General features: G+C 37.4%; 2 protein-coding genes across 3 annotated transcripts in view; both read right to left on the reverse strand.

Moving 5' to 3' along the window:
- Nucleotides 1–14,879, reverse strand: part of LOC127435874 (death-associated protein kinase 2-like) — a 48,757-nt gene extending 33,878 nt beyond the window's left edge. The window contains exons 1-2 of the mRNA XM_051689617.1: nt 14,743–14,879; nt 13,858–14,044 (exon numbers count right to left, since the gene is read on the reverse strand). Of these exons, the coding sequence (XP_051545577.1) occupies nt 13,858–13,934 (77 nt within the window). The 5' untranslated portion in view covers nt 13,935–14,044; nt 14,743–14,879. The remainder of the gene's footprint in view (nt 1–13,857; nt 14,045–14,742) is intronic.
- Nucleotides 14,880–19,587: 4,708 nt separating this feature from the next.
- The window catches only part of tbc1d2b (TBC1 domain family, member 2B), a 31,861-nt gene continuing 29,255 nt past the window's right edge, over nt 19,588–22,193 (reverse strand). For both annotated transcript variants that reach the window (XM_051689518.1, XM_051689516.1), the window contains exons 12-13: nt 21,766–21,887; nt 19,588–20,876 (exon numbers count right to left, since the gene is read on the reverse strand). In XM_051689518.1, coding sequence (XP_051545478.1) covers nt 20,681–20,876; nt 21,766–21,887 — 318 coding nt within the window. In that variant the 3' untranslated portion in view covers nt 19,588–20,680. The remainder of the gene's footprint in view (nt 20,877–21,765; nt 21,888–22,193) is intronic.

Here is a 22,193-nt window from a genome sequence, read left to right on the forward strand (position 1 = left end):
GGTTGTTGACTGTTATAAATTATCTAAAATTATTTTACATTTGAAATAGATGTGCAGATGTGCATGTTTGGAGGTATGATTCCACATACAATCTCATATCTTGTCACTGAATAGCTTGTATTTTTCAAAGCAGGCTTCTTTTAGCCTTTATTCAAATAGCTGGGGACCAAATAACAGTTGTAGAATTTTTGCTTTTATTTGAAGTGAAACACACACACACACACACACACGCCCACACAAACTTTCTTTAAAAATAGCAAAATCTATTTGATATTTCCATATGATAATGAATAAGTAACTACAGTAAGCAGGATTTGTTTTCCCCCGTGGTAATTCACACCCTATGGATAACCGGTGTTGCCTACTGTATCTATGTGTTATTGCAAGACTTTGGTTGTATTTTATTTTATTTATTTTTTTGGATTTTTCCCCTTTTTCTCCCAATTTGGAATGCCCAATTTCCAATGTGCTTTTTAAGTCTTCGTGGTCGCGTAGTGATTCGCCTCAGTCCGGGAGGCGGAGGACGAATCCCAGTTGCCACCGCGTCTGACACCGTCAACCTGCGCATCTTATCACGTGGCTTGTTGAGCACGTTGCCACAGAGACATAGCTCGTGTGGAGGCTTCACGCCATCCACCGCGGCAACCACACTCAACTCACCACGCACCCCACCGAGAACGAACCACATTAAAGTGACTGCGAGGAGGTTACCCCATGTGACTCTAACCTCCCTAGCAACCGGGCCAATTTGGTTGCTAAGGAGACCTGTCTGGAGTCACTCAGCACGCCCTGGGATTCGAACTAGCGAACTCCAGGAGTGGTAGTGGTTGTAATCATATTAAGGATTCCAGTCTTAGCTGTCTTTGGGTTTAAATTAATTCTTGAAACTTTCATTTTTATAGATCGGGCAATGTTTGAAATCACAGAGGATACTGTTTTATATCATTTGTCAAATAACATTTAGAATTGGATAATATTTAAAGCTTCGAGGTGCTTGAAAAAGATGATTAAGGTACCTTGAAAATGTCACTCTTAAAAAAGCTGCATGTAGGTTTGCAGTAAATAATAAGGATATCTAAAACTACCAATTTTCATAATCGACTAGTCGTTCGGTTTTTTGAACGACTAGTCGACTACTCAGTGTTAAAGACGATAATGTATAATAAAGGTTCCGTTATGGTCACGTGACCCCGATCAGATGCATTTCAGAAGGATATATGGATGCTAAGCACAGCATTTTAACAGGGCAACTAACGATTATGAAACAAATAAATACGCTAAATAACTAGAACATCTTATTGCACAAAACTATCATAATAAGAAGCCAAAAATAAGAAATTCAGAGGGGCACAAACCCGCTTATGCGCATCCTGAATGCAGAATGTCACGCTTCAATGTAAACAGAGAGCTTGGTAGTCTAAATGCGATCCTCGCTGTGCACTTAAAAGCGCAGAACTGCAAGATAATGCAGGTTCACATCTAGTTCACGACATCGAGTGTAATGAATGAGGCTAGTATCCCTTCAGCCGACCACCAGACGGAGCCCTCTCCCGAATACTGACACTGTACCGTTTCTTCTATTGTTACTTCCTGTTTGAACCACATAAATAGCCATGCTCTTCCATTGTGACTTCGCGAAGTATTGCCATTTTCACTGCCTTATCAAGTGTTATTTTCATTGCCCGTTTATTTGCCTACTTGTTATTATGGATTACCGTTATTGGATTACTGTTTTGCTCTGTTTGCCTTGTTGGACTGATTACCTGTGTAATGACAACTTTGCCTGCTTCAACGATTACGTCTCTGCCTAGTGTCTTGGATTTGTTTGCTGATTATAATAAACTTCTTGCATATGGATTCTACCTTCACCTCCATGTCGAGTCCCTTACATCGAGCAGTTTAAACATATTTTACTGCAACCATTTATTTAAGCAGTTTCAGACAGAATCAGCAAAAGCACCTCAAATACAGGAACATTACTCACAGCAGAGGATTTAACGTCCGACAGTGTTCGTCTTGTAATGTGTTGTTGATGTGGCACTTTAATGGCTGTAACAGCAGCGGTGCATAAATGGACTAAACCTAAAGCATTAAAGAGACAAAAGTTCTTGCAGCGGGCTTTACTGTGCTGACTATTAATCACTTTTATGCACAGCAAGCTATGCAAAAACACTCGCCAAGAAGTTGCGTCTCTCAATTAATATGAGAATTGCATCTCTCATTAAAACCAGCACCACTAAAATATTAATGTTAGTAGTCGACCCCACTAATCGACTAGTCAGTTGTTGGACAACTAGTCGATTAGTTGACCACCGTGGCACATCCCTAGTAAATAATGACATAAGTTTCATTTTTTGGGAGAACTATTTCTTCATCTATAAATTTACACCTATAGGCTTCAATGTCATTGTGAACTACCTGAAAAATATGAGTCACTGATTCTTCAAAGGTCTTCTGTTTTCTTGTTCTCTTTTTCATGAGCTCACATGGAAGCTTTAAAAAATATGATGCAGACTGAAGTTTTGTTTATCACCTACTGTTCTTGTGCATGCATTAAAGGTCCAAATGCACTGTGAGAATGGATCGTGTGGATTATTCACAGGGAGCAGATGATTAGACGATGATTACAGTCAGTTATTTCCTGTGTTTCACATGAAGCCCCACTAAGAGTTTCCGCAAAGGCTGTAAAAGGCTGTGTATATATGTGTCTGTCTGTTATCAGCTGAACTAGGCTAAATTTAGCTGACACACTATTCCTCTCCTACCTGCTGGTTTGTTCAGTGGTGATGGGCAGGAGGGAGAGATGATGGGGTGCTTAAGGGTGAAAAGGTAATGCATTTTGGTGCACCTCGCAAAACATGTAATCAAAAGAAAGAATTAAGAAATTATATTTTGTTTAAAGAATTATTATTATTTTTATTTTTTATTTTTTTTTGCATTATGACATTATTTTCATGGCAGTTAAGCACACTGTTCACTCCGATCCTTCATTACCACAATGGAAAAAAAAAAAACTAAAACTAACAAAATTATTTAAATGGTAAAGTATTTATTCACCTTGGTAGTATTTGTAGTACTGCCTTTAATTTTATGCTTATTTAAATAGAATCCCTGTATTACTTACATTTTTTTTTACTAAAATACAGTTATAAATTACTGTCTTAAAGTAATAAGAATCTATAAGGAACTACAAAAAAACTCAAAAGTAAAATGTCTGGGACCGGGCACATTACGGTAATGAGAATGTTTAGGAAATGTGCTTGAATATCATTAAAATAATGTCAGAATGCAAAAAATATGTAGGTCTGAAACTAGGCTTCATTTTCTTTATGCAAGAAAATACTTTCTTGTCTTTTGTTTTTCGGGGTGAAATGTGACCATGAAATGATCCCTAACATTCCAGTTTGTCCTATACCTTTTTGCCACAGTAATGGTCCATTATTTTGTGTTTCCAAAAGGCTCTCTGCCTCAAGGCCAAAGGGAATTTGCTTGACCTTTCTGTTTGTTTTATTGCAAAAGCCCAGACATAATAAAGACAGAGAGTTGTATCCGCTTAGACAATGCACACTGATTTAAGAAAAATGTTCTCAGTATGTCTAATGCAGTTTTTTTTGTTCACATAATACATAATACAATCAAGAGAAGAATCACATTACTGTTCAATGCCTTATATCAGTTTAGCAAATACTGCAAAGTCTCCACCTGGAAAAATGGGGTGGGGCAGTCCACAGAGATGAGATAAGAGGTTCTCCCACTCTCTCTCTCTCTCACACACACACACACACACACACACACACACACACACACACACACATACACAAACACATAACAGGCATGGAGAACCAAAACAGTCATGACTGGAATGTGTAGCCTGAGGGATGGCCTTGTCTCTCCCAGAGCCAAGGGAGAACACAAATCTAGACGACCAACACAACTCAGAACCTCATGTGACATTTCCATTTATTACATTAGTGGCGCAATGAATCACAGCTGTCACAGCTAGCTGCTCGGCTTTAAATCCACAACACAAACTGATGCATCACAGCCAATATATGTTAAGTATGAAGTGAATTAATAAAGTATTGACTCTCAAACAATAATGAGAGGCCTAAAATATTGCTTTCGGATATTTTTATATTTTTATTATAATATGAATAGTTCCAGTCCTGGATGCTAATTGGTCAATACAGCATTCTAGACATGCTAAAATGAGGATACAGTAACAACTAGGGATGTCCCGATACAAGTAATTCTCATGTACTTTTACTCGTACTCATAAAAATGTTCTGATACCAAAAACCACCATCTGACATATGAAATGTCACTGCATAAACATTCAAATTGTCCTTCAAAAGTGTCAGAGATGTAGGCTAAAAAAAGATGTGCATAAATTACCCGGTGGTTTACAATAAAAATAAAATACAAATGTGAAATAAAAAATATCATAACCAACTAAATTCATCTCGTAACATGAAGTTTAGCTTCATACACAAACTCTGTCATCGAATAATACATTTATTTTATAGTCTGTAATCAAATTATAAACAAAACATTTCACTGCACGAAATATCCTAATATTTTATTGTGAATGGTTGAATGTTGTGAACGGTGGACAAATGCTGTAAAAGAATCAATTTTAAGCAGCTCGTCAATGCTTTGAAAATAGCCAATCACTAATAAATAGGTGCTGTTTATCTGTTTAGAGTTGCTGTCTGCTTTAGCAATAACACTTTTTTCCCGACTATTTAAAAGGTTAAACAGTTGGTTCATCACGCTATTATGGACCAGTTCAAGCTGACAACACTGCATAGACCACAAGAGACTACAGAAACCTACATATGTAGATACATTACGCCTAAAAAGACTTAATATCCAATATTAATACTATTTTTATGTATTTTTATTTCGATATGCTGTTTTTAGTAAACTGTGAGAGACACGATGTGGGTGACTTGACTCAATCAAGTTCTGGATTTTAAGTTTTTAACCACGATGAAACCGCAATGCGAGCACCGTCTAGGCTGCAAAAACACCTCATGTAATTTTACCAGTGTGTAGGTCCCGTATCATGTGAAACTGCCTTGTTTAGATTCTATTACATTGGATACATACCCGTCTTTATGTTTTCGTCATGCCAGCCACCTCGTCAGTCGATGTTATACAGTAGTCTCTGTAGTAACATTCAAGCGTATTGGTTGACTGATGAGTGTGTCTGTGCGTTTGTGTGTGTTTGCTTAACACAGTAAAACAACTCTGGCTACATCTTCAACTTCAGGGGTTAATACAGCTGTATGCTGACAGAGATGTGTTCATTAATTTCTGTTTTGTTATTTATTTATTTTTTTAAATACATCACAAATGTCATGGACTCCAGAGTCCCACAGGTTCAAGTCCGAGTAAAAAATGCATCCGAGTTTGTGACAAGTCCAAGTCCATTAAAATTGGACTCATGACTCGGACTCGAGTTATAGTTTGTGTAGCCCAGTTTTAAGTGGAATGAAAGTTCATGTTCAGTCTGCAATACCTGGCTAAGCAACACACGGACACCGACCATAACCATAGTAACTGCTGCACTAACCACCCAGGTACAAGAGATTTTCACATTTAGGCTTACACCTAAAAACTTTTTTATATTATATATTTATATATTATAAAAATTATAATTTTTGTCACATGAAATTAAAACATTTCACAGTTTTTAACTGTAAATTAAAAATTCTTACGGTTAAAATAACATAGATATATCGTGTTAAATAGTTCAACCCTACAATCGTGACATCCCAAACACTACTTTATTGTTATGAAATATTTACTGTAATAATATTAATAATAATTATAATACATTTATAATAATTGTATTATATAAAGCAATATCTCACATCTGTGAAGCTCTGTTGTGCTACACTTTATTTGACAGAAATAACACTAATTTTGGATTGTGCCGTGAGGACCCGTATAGTAGCACTTAATTTGATGTTATGTTATTAAATTAATTGTTCTATTTTCATTTGATTAATGTTTTAATGAATTCATTTTTTTAGACACCATTTTGATGATAATATTGAATTAAACTGTCAAATATGGATTTCAGAAAAAGTAAAGTATCGATAGAGGAAGTATCGATACTTGTACTTAGTCTCCAAAAATGGTATCGGGACATCCCTAGTAACAAATATAACACAAAATACCTGTTCACCTACTGTGCTGTATAATTATACAGAACCCATATAGACCAACTACTAGCCTTAGTTTAAATGTAAGGGACATTTTTCAACTGGTGGGTCACGACCCTCAGATTTGTTGCTTTTAAAATGGAGAAAACGCTTCCCATATTTTTGTTGTTGACATCAAAGGCTTTGTGCATCCAATCAACATTCAATCTATGATATTTTGGCAAAGATTCATCTATAACTTGATAGAAGCTAACCAGATTATGCAAATGCAAACAGTGACAGCTTGCGTGACATGCTCTCATCCTCAAAAACCTCAAAAATGAATAAAACGATTGTAAACGAATATTAATACATTTTTGTTGGGCCGCCACTTGAAGAGTATAAAATCTGGGCCCGAGGCAAAACCAGTAAAGAACAACTGTTCTAGTGGAAGGATTGCGCTTTGCTTAAAACATTTGTAAAGACTGTGTTGTATATGAAATACTCACAATAAAGCATGGCTTCTTGTACCTTATTCCTTAAGTGAAATGTGGCAATAACACTTTCTGGCCGGGAAAACCTCAATAGGCATCAGATTCTGTCTTCACAAGCTGAATATGACATTAAAAACCCAATGTGGAGGAAAAAACAAGCTGGCTTGTTTTGATTTAATGCGCTAGTAGATGTACTTTTGGAAGTGCAGCAAAGTTGAGGAAGGCGAGAGGCATCCCACAACAGGCGTGCTGCCAGTCTTTGCTCTAAGCCTGCTTGTGATGTTGATGGCTGGAGGTCTCTGTGGACTTTCCACTCCCAACAGCTGCTGGTTATTAGCCAGAGGGCCTCACTGGCTGTGCATTTGACTGAATGGCGCCAGCCCAAACATTCAAATGCAGGTCCAGTACGACAGCCTGAGGGGGCACTATATCACTGAGTTTTATTGTTTCTGAGTGTATATATAGGAAAAAGTGTGACATTAACACTGACAAAAAGATGGAACAGATGTTAATGCATTCTTCATCAGGGTTAGGTCTCAGAGTTCAATAGAGAGTTAAAAAAAAAAAATAAATGTATTCCATCACAAAGAAATATCTGGAAATTGTATTTTAAGTCTAAAGAAAACATTAATTCATTTCCAATATAATCAACATACAACAGCTGTCTTCACACAAATTTCTGAATTCTTAATGCTGATTTTTAAGCATTAAGATGCATGAGGCCATGCTATAGGTCATGGTGAAAGGGCATGTAGCTTTTAAATGGAAATAGATTTTAGACAAAGTAGATGATATTTGACGAGAAAGAAAACAAGGCTTTGAACAATGGAATAACAGTACAATCAATGGGCCTCATTCTTGAACACAGGCCAGACAAATTTCTGTGCTAATCATTTGTTTAACCGTTCTAACGTAAATTGATGCAATGCAGACGTTGTTTATGAAACTATTCTTGGATAAATTGTTGCAATGTCGAAAACGTTTGTAAAAACATCGTATGTATTCACAGCAAATGCAGCATTTAATGAAAGAATGGATTTACAAACAATTTGCTTGGAAATCGTTAATCGTTCGTTAGACATTTCTTATGTAAACTGACGAAATGTAGAAGTCAATTATAAAACTATTCATGTGTAAACTGATGCAATGTCGAAATTGTTTGTAAAATCATTCTACAAATTTGCAACAAATGCGACAGTTATTGTAAGAATGGTTTTACAAACAATTTGCGTGGAAATTTGTTTATCCTTTGTAAAAACCAATCTTATACAATAATTGCAAATGTGACTATTAGTGTTAAAATGGTTTTACAAACAACTTGCTTGGAAATGTATTAATTCTTCGTAAAACCAATCTTATGCAATAATCGCAAATGCAACAATTAGTGTTAGAATGGTTTTACAAACAATTTGCGTGGAAATTTACTAATTGTTTCCAGAATGTAGAAGTCATTTTTAAAACTACACTTACGTAAATGTTTGCAATGTTGAAATTGTTCACGAAATCATTCTTACGTAATGAATGACAAAAGCGACAATTAGTTCGGTTTTTAGAATTAAGAATGATTTCATAAACAATTTGCATGAAAATTCATTAAATGTTTAATAAATGATGACCAATTTCTCGTACTGTCTTAAGGACCTTGGTTATGTCCAATTTTTACAACCCATGCTGTCCCATGAGTTTATCGTCCACTGGGAATTTGTCAAAAGACATGTTTTCAATGTTTTTTCAGCCCAAAGATCAACAATAGTTACACAACAGTACAACAGTTTGTTCACGTCAAATTAAACAAGGCATCCAACCTGACTAAAGTCTATGGACAGCAGTATCCTTATTTGACTTGTCGAAAAATTATGCAAGAAGCACCTTGCTATCAAGTGTGCAGACTTATTAGTCGTTGTGCTGTTTACTCTGACATGGCAGAGAAGCTTATGGTGAGATTCTCTATTAATATACTGAGTACGGTGACCACTATGGTGACATTGAGTTCTTAAAGGTCAGTGATCAGCCAATAAAACCGAGCCCATGGCAGAAACATATGGTGGACTGATACGAACAACTCTCACAAACCAACAGCTGTGTCTGTTGCAATGGGGATGATTTGTACTATCTCATAAAGGATATACATTTGCAGTATAAAACTCATCTATCATAGCCGGAGACCTCTCCATACCGGAAATGACCAAACATCATAATGAAATACTGCATCAAATCACTCGTCTTGGATGGCTTTCTTCACTTCCTCCTATTGCGTAGTCTCAAGGCAGTGAAGGGGAAGATGGCATGAGTTGGCTTTTTCTTTCACAAAACAAGTTTGGCTAAATTTAAAGTCCATCTATACACCCCTGTCCTCAGTAGCAGAAATAAATAAACTGAATGCTTTAACCAAATATAGATTTGCTTATGAAAGATATAAATGTGTGAGATGAAGAGATAAGGTTTGCAAAATCCCTCTGAATCAAAAGCACAGTTAAGCAATGTAATAGGCTTGCTGTACATACAGTAATGGATTACATAAGAGCTCTTCACTTCTCTTACCTGTCGAACAAAAAACCAGCTGGAACATGATATGGATCATATATATATAAGAGACGGTATGAGTTTTCTGATGACACCATAACATTTATCCACACCCTATAGATCCTCAGGCACCATATTTCATTTGGCATGAACAAAATTGAGGTTGCGTGCGACAGAAGTAAAATTAGTAGAACGTGTTGTACTTTTGTGTTTCTGGAATAATGTATCCACCCCCCCCAAAAACAAAACCTCCAGTAGACATAAAACATGGGTTGTGAATGATAGATGTGTCATAAACTGGCATACAAACATCAAACTGACCAACTGATATACTGCCATTAAAATGCTGGAAGTCACAGAGTCTCTTGTTGGGACTTTTGTAGCCTGATTAATCATCCACCTGGCAAAATTTGTAAGTCTGATTGCTGAGAAAAGCAAACCATTCCTCAATAAGTTGCTTGATTTGAGGTATCACTCTAACATGATCACATGGGAAATCGACATGCTGCTACCGAATGTTCATGTACCCTGAAATCGAACCCATCATGCCGAATTACTGACAAGCACCATCCCCATCAGACAACATGATCACCTTTCTCTGTGGCGCTACTGATAGCATTGCACGAGCAATCTCTGAGACATGGGTTCTTGTCCCATTGAAACCAAGAATTAATCACATTCAAGTAAACAATGATGAGCGTGGTTCGGAGATTGCATTTTTGCTCTCAAATTACATTTTTACTTCACTGACAGTTAGGTTTAGGGTTTGGAGCTAGGGTTAATAGATTATATGCATTCCTATACAACTTGCTTTTGGCACCCCCCTGTGGACATTTTACTTCAACAGCACTTCCAGCTTCGGCCACTGGTGAGAGTATTTTGAATTTCAGAAAGCACAGAGCGATTTCAGCAGCAGAACTTTTAACTTTCTGTTGCCAAATTCACAGTGTGATCAATCTTATCACTATTGTCCATAGCACGAATTGTTTTACATGTCGAGGTTGAGCCTAAGTATAAGCAATATGAAGTGTTAATTTCCTTAGCAAGTACCATTAAATATAGCAAACTTTTAAACTGTCATCAGTCTAGTATGGAGATTCAAATAATCTCTGAATAAAGCCCCTGTTAACATCGAGCCCCACCTCCAAGGAACAAAATGGTTGTGTAAAAGGGTCTCATTTGTCCCACATTTTCAACCTATGGAGCAGGTGATTCATGCGCTGCTGTGATAAACAGTCCCCTTCCACCCACATGGAACATGATTGCTGGGAGAGTGTGAACATCTCTACGTTAAAATGTCTATATTTTTGTTCTTTTATTCACTCTCTCATTGTCCTCTTCTGATAGAAATGCTTGCATTTTCTGATGTGTTACAGATCATCACACACAGATCTGTGAAACCACATACAAGCTGTTTCCTCTTTCACATGAGAAATACACGATTGTGTGTGTATTTCCACCTCTGCATCTGACCCTCCATGACATGTCTGTGGGTCGAAAACATACTTTCAAAAGAAGAAAACTAGAGGATATTATATTTACATCTGCGTCATGATACAGATATCGATGTTTAGTGCACTGTGATTCAAAATTGTGATATATTGTGAACTGTTACGTTTGCAGCTTGATCAGATCTAAATATCTGAGTGTTTGTCGACTTAATACCACAGTGCATTTTGTCTTCTCACAAACTTGCTCTGAGCAGTGCACAATATCCTTTTTCCCAAAATTATAAATGTGAAAAATGTAACTAAATATATTCTTGGCATTAGAATATCTATACAGGATTGTAGGTTAAAACACTGCAATACCTTGAAATATAGATTTTAAAGAAGGCCAAAACATTGTCAAAGAAACACTAGCCATCTCTATTCTTAGTGATTATTTTAAGAGATTAATCACCAAGAATAAACAATAAAGAGATGATCTAAACAGGCTTTTTGAGTGTCTAGAGGACACAATTCATAAAACTGCCGCCCATACTGTTTTTACAATGGAGAATGTGCAGGAATTATAAATTCTTTTGTATATTCTGCTGTGGTAATTGTCGCATATTGATGTTAATTACATCTTAAATGTTGTGTAACTTAAAGGGATATTTCACCCCAAAATAAAAATCATTTACTCACCCTTATGCCATCCCATATGTGTATGACTTTCTTTCTTCTTCTGAACACAAACAAAGATTTTTAGAAGAATATCTCAGCTCTGTTGGACCAATCAATGCAAGTGAATGGAGATCAGCACTTTGAAGGTCCAAAATGCACATAAAGGCAGCATAGAAGTAATCGACACGACTCCAGTGGTTAAATCCATATCTTCAGAAGTTATATGATAGGTGTGGGTGAGAAAAAGATCAATATTTAAGTCATTTTATAGTACAAACACAGAATTTATAGTAAAAAAGTACTGAGATATTGATCTGATTCTCAACCACACCTATCATATCACTTCTGAAGACATGGATTTAACCACTGGAGTCGTGTGGATTACTTTTATGCTGCCTTTATGTGCTTTTTGCACCTTCAAAGTTCTGATCACCATTCACTTCCATTTATTGGACCTACAGAGCTGAGATATTCTTCTAAAAATCTTTGTTTGTATTCAGAAGAAGAAAGAAAGTCATACACATCTGGGATGGCATGAGGGTGAGTAAATGATGAGAGAAATTTCATTTTTTGGTGAACTACCCCTTGAAGATTTGAACAAAGGGCGCTGATCCTAAATCAATACAAAGTAATCTTTTCTAACTCCATAGAAATTTACAAAGAAGTCAACCCTGTTCTCGGTAACAGCCTTGCAATGGAGCTCAGGTATCTCATGTGTAAACCAGGGTGTGTCATAGGGTGTATTTGCCATTAAATGGGCCACAAAGCCTGACAGGCAGATTGTTGAGCCTGTTACAAATTTCAAACAATAATGAACATCTGTTTTTAATTTTTTTTCCCATAGTCCCTTAGCTAGAAGACCTCAGTGACGAAAGGGAACAATGTTTCCGAATTATCGGAGGACACCTTTCCAAGCTGATCTGAGAACAGTTTTATGATCTTTCTTGTACATATTAAAGTTTTGATTAGAGACGTTGATGACAGATATGTAACCTTTTGAAATGTTTGGAAGAAGACTAGCCTCTAACAGGGACAGGGCAGTCACCTGGGCGTGAGACTACACCTTTCCTGAATGTTCACACAGTTTAACATTTCCTGTCTGGATGTATTTGTTACTTACTTCTGCTGAAAAGGTAGAAACATTGTTATTCTAACAGCTTTAGTGTTACGATGAGAGCTAGGCTCGGTTGTTGGGGCAGCTTTGAAGGGGAGTGTGCTTTGTAAGACAGAACAAAACATTACTCAAGAATGAGAATGGGTGCCAAGGGAAAGGAGGGTGGGGGGCCCTCACATTTTGTGCAACGTAGATCCTTTCAAAATCTTCGATTACAACTTGTATATGACTGTTCTTTGAGGCAAGTTTCTAACACAAAAGGAGAAAGTTGAAGACGACAGTAGATAGTGAATGTCTGTCCAACTAAATAATGAATTTTTAAGGTGAACTATTCCCTTAAAGGGGTCATGACATGCCTTTTTTTTTTAATATGATTTTTGATTTGTTCCTTTAGGTTCACTTATAATATTAGTAAAGTTTTTGCCTACAAAAAAAGAAAAACAGTCATATATTTGTAAAACATGATCATTTTCCATCCTCATTCTGAACCTCTGTCAGAAACGCTCAGTTTTGGTGCTGCTTCTCCTTTAAGACTTGACAGTACACGCCCACTCTTATGATTGGCTCTTAACTGATTGGCCCTTAACTGACTTGCTCTCTCTACTTGCCATCTTAAGGTACAAGTATTCGTTTTTCTGTGTCCTGGGTCAGATTGCATCCAGTCGACCATGTTCTCTTTCAAAATATACTCTTATGACTGCGAGCGAATACAAACACATTTGACGCATGCGCACTACGGCTTCTTTGTTATGCTCTTTCGGTACAATCCACATCTGTGCGTGTGTCGTGAAAATCTGGGCCATGCGCAGACTGTGCTGATGACAAAATTTGTGTCACGCATACTGTGCGCGGGGCAATCTGCAATGCGGACAACCGAAGTACACTTTGGGCTTCTCTGCTTACTGCTACTGGGTGGTTTACGGAAGTGATTAAAGGTAAAATAGGCAGTTGATGTGTTGTCATGGAAGGCGTCAGATGCTAATTGATGCACAATGTGGAGGAAGTAGAGAACAAGTTGTTTTGGCAGCTTGGTATCAACAAATGCTCTTTTTGCTGTGAGGGGGAAGTTTTGAGTTCTGAAACTTACAGTATGTTTTTTATAGTACAATGAACTGTTATATGTCAAAAGATCAAGGAAAATTTGATTCCTCAAGTCATGACCCCTTTAATGACATTCCCTATGTCTAGAAGGACCAATTTTGAACATATTTTGACATTCTTTGTTTGAACGTATTGTATGTAGTATGCTCAGTGACAGAACAATCTGATTCGCAATACATTTCTCAGTTAAGGCCTTTTTGTTTCCAGACATCAGCTAACCATCTGTTAACCTGTCCTGTAAATTCCCTCAGGGGTCTGTCCATAAGCTGCCTGTAAGCTAGTCAGTTCTGAACAACAAACCACAAAGAGTCCAAAAGCTGAATGCAATTAAAACACATCCTCAGGCAATCCGTCATTTGACTTACTTTCCAAGTTCTTCTCCAATATCATAGAAATCCTCCACTTTTTCTTGTTTGAACACAGCCATTCCTAATGTCCTCATTGATGATCACTGTGTCTCGGTAAGCAGGGGACAGCGGGTCAAATCTGTCTTCTAGTGTCCCCCGATAACGACAGAAGTCCGGGGATGTTCTGGTTTTTGTAGGTAAATCTCTGAAACAGGCAAAGTCAAACACACTCACATCATAAGCACATGTTTCGGCATGCTACTCTGCATTCCTTCACATTCAAAAAGGTGTAACTGTATGCATCGCATCTTCCTTGTTGCTTATGTTTATGAAGAAATCTAAACAGTGTCAGCAACTAACAGTTCTGACAGTGCCACAAAACATTGGACACCTCTAGTTCAGGTTACATGGGAATGAAATGTCAAAGTTGTTGTTATTGTTCACAATAAACCCTCAAAAAACAAGGTTGGGTGCAGAGACAAAAAAGAGCTCAATAGGCTGGATAAACGTATCAAGTCATAAAAAAAGTTATCAAGTTACTTCCTTTCGAGCAAATCAATGGGCATGCAGATTATCAGGTGAAACAGAGACTGTTGTCTAGAGACCTTTGCCAGCAGAAAAATGACCCGGGGTGTAACAGATCCCATTTTCAGCATTAGTTCCATCATGACACACAGACCATGTGGTGATAATAAATTTAGAAAAGAATATAACATAAGTAACAATAGAATAGAATAGAATAGAATAGAATGACAAAACTGCACCTAAGTAAACATTTTTCCCACTGTAACATCTTCCTTATAACGCTGCTCTTGAAGTTACAACCTTTACAGGCAAAACTTAACTATAAGGTGTAACTTCCTTTGAGACTCCATTTAGTAAAAATCATGTGGTTTATCTTACCTTTTTAAGCAATAACACGTTTATTATTGTATTCCGCTGACGTTCACAATATACTCTCGAGCGCACCGTCCGCTTGCGCGAGCCGCACTGTTCAACTAGAGACTTGCTGAGCGCACGCGCTTATGTTTGCACTCACGCGCCACCTGTTGAGCACACAGTTGTGATGTTCAGTTTTAAAAAAAGAACTGTTCATTTGAGTCGGTTCCTTTCAATGAATCGATCTAAACGTTGGCTAAACGCTCTGATATAAATCGCTCTGATTTGAAACATACTCATTATTTAATATGAGTACAATTCACGCACTGTACTGAAAAAAATAAAATAAATAAAAAATAATTTCTGTGATTTGTAGGGTTTGTGATATTGAAATAAATCACCGAATCAATGGTTGCACCGTGAAGTTTGTACTGTGGTGATCAGCGATTATATCGCCACCTGGTGGACAAGGTAGCAACGAAACAGACAAATGTAGTTGACAAATAACATGGACATAACTTTTTTAAAGATGTATTTAGATGTTGTAAATATTTTAACCATTTTAGATAAAAAAATAAATAAATTAATTAAAATTAGAAATTAAAAAGTAGGCCATAAATATTACATGTAGTCTCTAAATTAAGATAATGTAAACTGTATACTGTGCAAAATTATACAATAATTAAAAAATGTTTCAGATGTCATGTTATGTCCACTGCCCACGTACAATAGTCTGTAAAATCGATGCCAGATATACTCTACAGTTGAAAGTATGGCAGAATATGTTAAATGATCATTTACAGCAATATGATGCAACATTTGTTTTATTATTTAACCTTAAAAAAAAAAAAAATAAATAAAATAAGGAACTACAATAAGGTTACCCCTCTGTCTTGTGCTGCAGTAGCCCAATTTCCTGTTAAACAGGATTCATTTTAATGTAGAAAGACCTTACATTCTTTGTAACTTTGATAGTGTTCTTAAAGATACAGCTCATAGCAATAGCTCACTGACACTGGCTATAAAGATTTGTGTGTGTGTGTGTGTGTGTGTGTGTATATATATATATATATATATATATATATATATATATATATATATATATATATATAGCGGTAAGTAAAAGTAGGTGAACCCTTTGGGATTAGCTGGTTTTCTGCATTAATTGGTCATAAAATGTGATCTCATCTTCATTAAAGTCACAAGTATAGACAAACGCAATGTGCTTAAGCTAACAACACACAATCAATTGTAATCTTTCATGTCTTTATTGAACACATCCCATTAAACATTCACAGTGCTGTGGAAAAAGTAAGTGAATCCCTAGGCTATAGATGACAAAGAAAGCTAATTACATTCAGGAGTTGGCAAACCTGGCATCCAATTAATGAAAAGAGATTGGATGTGTGGGTTAGAGCTACTTTGTCTTATAAAAAGCACTCAAACATTTTGAGTTTCTATTCATAAGAAGCATCTGCTGACGTGGACCATGCCTCGCAAAAAAAAGAGATCCCAGAAGACCTACGATCAAGAACTGTTGCTTTGCGTTAAGCTGGAAAGGGTTATAAAGTTATCTCGAAGAGCATAGATATTAATCTGTCCACAGTTAGACAAATTGTCTATAAATGGAGACGATTTATTACTGTGGCTACTCTTCCTAGAAGTGGCCGTCTAGCCAAAATGACTCAAAGGGCACACAGCAGAATGCTCAGTGTCGTAATAAAGAACCCTAGAGTGACAGCTAAAGACTTGAAGGAATCATTGGAACTGGTTAACATCTCTGTTCATGAGTCTACTATACGTAAAACGTTAAACAGCCATGGAGTCCATGGCAAGACACCACGAAGGAAGCTGCTACTTTCCAACAAAAACATTGCTGTCCACCTGACGTTTGCCAATGACCACCTTGACACTCCACAACACTACTGGGAAAATGTTTTGTGGACTGATGAAACTAAGGTTGAATTATTTGGGAAGAACACGCAGCACTACGTATGGCACTGTTCAATTAAAGGAACTTTACTACGTAAAAGGCACTGCATACCAACATGAAAACATCATGCCAACGGTGAAGTACGGTGGAGGGAGCATCATGATTTAGGGCTGCTTTGCTGCTTTAAAGCCTGGACTGCTTGCCATCATCGAGGGAAAAATTAATTCCCAAGTTTATCAAGATCTCCTACAGGATAAAGTTAGGGTGGTTGTGCGCCAGGTGAAGCTCAGTAGAAGTTAGGTGATGCAGCAGGACAATGACTCTAAACATCGAAGTAAATCCACTACAGAATGACTTCAAAAAAAGAAAATCCAACTTTTGGAGCGGCCCAGTCAGAGTCCAGACCTTAACCCAATAGAAATGCTGTGCAATGACCTCAAAGAGAGCTGTTCACACCAGACATCCTAAGAATATGGCTGAGCTGAATCAGTTCTTTAAGGAAGAATGGTCCAAAATTCCTTCTGAACGTTGTGCAGGTCTAATCCGCAGCTACTGGAAACGCTTGGTTGAGGTTACTGCTGCCAAAGGAGGATCGACTAGTTATTAAATTCAAGGGTTCACTTACTTTTCCACAGCACTGTGAATGTATAATGGTATGTGTTCAGTAAAGACATGAAAGATTATAATTGTTTGTGTGTTGTTAGCTTAAGCACATTATACTATTTGTGACTTTGATAAAGATGAGATCACATTTTATGACCAATTAATGCAGAAAATCAGCTAATTCCAAAGGGTTCACATGCCACTGTATACATATATATATATACACTATATTGCCAAAAGTATTCGCTCATCTGCCTTTAGATGCATATGAACTTAAGTGACATCCCATTCTCAATCCATAGGGTTTAATATGACGTTGGCCCACCCTTTGCAGCTATAACAGCTTCAACTCTTCTGGGAAGGCTTTCCACAAGGTTTAGGAGTGTGTTTATGGAAATTTTTGACCATTCTTCCAGAAGCGCATTTGTGAGGTCAGACACTGATGTTGGACGAGAAGGCCTGGCTCGCAGTCTTCGCTCTAATTCATCCCAAAGGTGCTCTATCGGGTTGAGGTCAGGACTCTGTGCAGGCCAGTCAAGTTCTTCCACACCAAACTCGCTCATCCATGTCTTCATGGACCTTGCTTTGTGCACTGGTGCGCAGTCATGCTGGAACAAGAAGGGGCCATCCCCAAACTGTTCCCACAAAGTTGGGAGCATGGAATTGTCCAAAATCTCTTGGTATGCTGAAGCATTCAGAGTTCCTTTCACTGGAACTAAGGGGCCAAGCCCAGCTCCTGAAAAACAACCCCACACCATAATCCCCCCTCCACCAAACTTCACAGTTGGCACAATGCAGTCAGACAAGTACCGTTCTCCTGGCAACCGCCAAACCCAGACTCGTCCATCAGATTGCCAGATGGAGAAGCATGATTGGTCACTCCAGAGAATGCGTCTCCACTGCTCTAGAGTCCAGTGGCGGCGTGCTTTACACCACTGCATCCGACGCTTTGCATTGCACTTGGTGATGTATGGCTTGGATGCAGCTGCTTGGCCATGGAAATCCATTCCATGAAGCTCTCTACGCACGGTTCTTGAGCTAATCTGAAGGCCACATGAACTTTGGAGGTCTGTAGCGATTGACTCTGCAGAAAGTTGGCGACCTCTGCGCACTATGCGCCTCAGCATCCGCTGACCCTGCTCTGTCATTTTACGTGGCCTACCACTTCGTGGCTGAGTTGCTGTCATTCCCAATCGCTTCCACTTTGTTATAATACCACTGACAGTTGACTGTGGAATATTTAGTAGCGAGGAAATTTCACGACTGGACTTGTTGCACAGGTGGCATCCTATCACAGTACCATGCTGGAATTCACTGAGCTCCTGAGAGCGGCCCATTCTTTCACAAATGTTTGTAGAAGCAGTCTGCATGCCTAGGTGCTTCATTTTATACACCTGTGGCCATGGAAGTGATTGGAACACCTGAATTCAATTATTTGGATGGGTGAGCGAATACTTTTGGCAATATAGTGTATATATATAAAATTAAATTTAAAAAAAGTACTGAATGCATTAGGAATTTATTGGATAATCATGCTTTATTAAAAACAACAGAACTGGAAGATTATAAAATGATAAAGATACATTTAAGTAACTTTATAAGAATTCAACATAAAAAAAAAAAACCCCAAAAATCATTTGTGTACAGCATAAATGCTTTACAGATATATGTAAATACATGTGCAAAGCATTGCATCGAGCAACAGCAACAAAGACGGTTTGAAATTATAGCTTACTCACTGAAGGTATAAGAAAATTCTGTGCTATCACACAAACATCGTCGATGGGTAAAACAGAGATGCTATGAAAGAAGATTTTAAGATTTGGCCAGAACAATGATTTAGGAAATATGTTTGTCCCAACAAGTCCAAGACTCAAATTTGTCTCAATTATGATCTTGCAAAGATATTGCAAAAAACTATTTTTAAATTTCAAAGCAATGCTAAAGGATTCACTATCATATTCTTAATGTTTAATGAGGGTGATAACATTTATATCCTACATAGAAAGCAGTTATTGTGAGAAACCAGCTCTCACAGAAAATCCAAAGACTACCATAGTTTTAGACCAATGCTCATTGTCAAGCTGAGTCTAACAAGCCTCATAATGTATAATGGACATTCATGCAAAGGTATATTAATGAGAATGCATAAATGAGAATTAACTGCAAAAATGAAACTATGAAGCAAATGTGGAGGCATCAGATATGACATATGAAAAAAGAATGGGACTACAGCTTTTCCAAGAATTCACATGGGTCTTTGAAATGATATAAAGTACAATGGTACAACATGGACAATTGAGAAAAGTGCAATTAATCCACAATTAGACAATCCCTCATCAAACAGGCCCTTAAATTCCAATTCCATTTGCAGATTTAAGTGAATTTCAAGACATAAAACATAAAAACAACACTCATTTTCATGCATCATTATTATGCTGATTTTAAGCACCTTCAGTGTTATGGTGTTATATTGTGTATTTTAGTAAATCATTAATGAGTTTGTTGGTAGAATATTCAAGTTTGAAGCAGAGAGTAAAAACTGAGGAAATATACCTGTAATACAAAATGCATTTAAAAACAATAAAAAGGTACCTGGTAAGACACCTGAAAAGACAGAAAATTGAGCTCGTAAAACCACAATACAAAAGAAATGATGCTTGTGAAACCTGCTAAGTGTCATTCTGCAAAATGGCAGTGTGGTAATGGCAGAACAGACAGGAAGGACGTAATCAAACTGGTAAAGAGATCAGTCTTGTGAAATGTTCATGACTGTGTTTGCCTGCAACATTCGTTAAGTTTTGCCAAGGATTGCCCAAGCATTATCTACAATCATGCACTTTGAAATTCCCTGATAGGAGAAACTGTCTAAAAAAAAAAAAAGACTAATAAAGTGATTTAAGTGATTCAAAATGTGGACAAAAGTACCGAATGTACAGAAAGAGGGCAGGCCTCGTAAACTTGAAATATGCAAAACATGTACAAGTTTGTTATCACATTATTCTATTAAACAAGAAAATGATGTTTAATACACATTTATGGATATGACGATTACTGAGAGTACGTTCAGGACTGTTCATCCCTATACTATGTTCAGCATAATGTAAGTGTATCAAAGTTTTGACACTTTTCCAATCCTCACCAGCACAATCATTACTCCCTAAATGCAAAGCACTTGAGTTACTTTAATACTGATTTTGGTTAACATCAATAAGTACAAATGGATGGATTATTCAAGGAATACAAGACAATGAAACAGGAAAATCGAGCAACAGGAATACTGTCCTTTGGTCCCTGAAAGTCACAGTTTGATACCCAGAAGTTGGTTTTCAATAAAAACTGAAATACAAAAGAACTTTGAAATGTTTAAGCCACTTTCTGATTGGTGAATCAGCTGTGCAGGTCTGGTCCCTTATTGGCTGTGCTTCAGCTGTCCTCCTCATCATCACTAATGAGTGTGCGGCCATCCAGGGTGGTGTCTCTCTCCCGCAGGAAGGTTTGGCGGATGGCTTCCAGCTCGGTGAGCTCCAGGCGGACCTTCTCCAGGTGGAATGTGCGGCGATTCTGGATCTGTCTCAGTGGGAATGGGTTCATGTCCACAAAGGCGATGCTCATCAACTTTCTGTGTGGGAGGAACACAAAATACATTGACATTTTATTACTAAAAAAGTTAAAGGGATAGTTCACCCAAAAATTCAAATTCTCTCATTATTTAATCACCATCATGCCATACCAGATGTGAATAACTTTCTTTCTTCTGCTGAACACAAACAAAGATTTTTAGAAGAATACCTCAGCTCTGTACAGCCAAACAATGCAAGTAAATGGTGATCAGAACTTTGAAGCACCAAAAAGCACATAAAGGCAGCATAAAATTTATCCATAAGACTGGTAGTTAAATCCATATCCTCTGAAGTGATATGATAGGTGTGGGTGAGAAACGGATCAATATTTAAGTCCTTTCTTATAATAAATCTCCACGTTCACCTTGTTTTTCTTTCTTTTTTTTTTGGCAATTTGCATTCTTCGTGCATATCGCCACGTATTGGGCAGAGAGGAGAATTTATAGTAAAAAAGGATTTAAATATTGATCTGTTGCTCACCCACACCTATCATATCGCTTCTTAAGAGATGTATTTAACCACTGTATTCGTATGGATTACTTCTATGTTGCTTTTATGTGTTTTTTGGAGCTTCAAATTCTGGTCACCATTCATTTGCATTGTATGGACCTACAAAGCTGAGATATTCTTCTAAAAACCTTCGTTTGTGTTCTGCAGAAGAAAGAAAGTCATAAACATCTGGGATGGCATGAGGGCGAGTAAATGAGAGAATTGTTTTTTTTTTTTTTTTGAGCGAACGAACCCTTTAATGATGTTGCTACAAAGCATCTCGGCTTCTTTTCAATTACGGTCGATTAGAAAACTGTCGACGCAAATGTGTTTATCTTGGATTCAGAGACTCAGATAGGCTTTAATTCATATTTCAAAATCTCCATCAAAAGCACACACCTTGCATCCAAGATTGTACGTGTGAAGTAGCGAAGGTATTTGAAAATGGACATGGGATCCTGGAGCTTAAGAAATTCCTCTTCTTTGTACTTGAAGAGCGAAAGAGCAAATCGGAACATTATCTGCCAAAATAAAGAGACAGGGGGTCAAAATGTCAAAAATAGTCAGCATTCAAGGAACAATATAATTTTGAAACAACAATAAGACTGGTAATGAAGGTCACATGATGTATATATGTATCCATGTACACTGATGAGCCAAAACATTCGCTCACAGGTGAAGCGAATAACGTTGATCATCTCCTAACAAGGCCACATGTCAAGGTCTGTGTAGATTTGATTTTAAGTGAACAATTAGTACTCGCAGTCAACATGTTAAATGCAGGAGAAATGGGCAGGAGTAAAGACCTGAGAGACATTGACAAGGGC

The sequence above is a fragment of the Myxocyprinus asiaticus genome, chromosome 46, assembly GCF_019703515.2.
Source record: "Myxocyprinus asiaticus isolate MX2 ecotype Aquarium Trade chromosome 46, UBuf_Myxa_2, whole genome shotgun sequence".
Taxonomy (NCBI): domain Eukaryota; kingdom Metazoa; phylum Chordata; class Actinopteri; order Cypriniformes; family Catostomidae; genus Myxocyprinus; species Myxocyprinus asiaticus.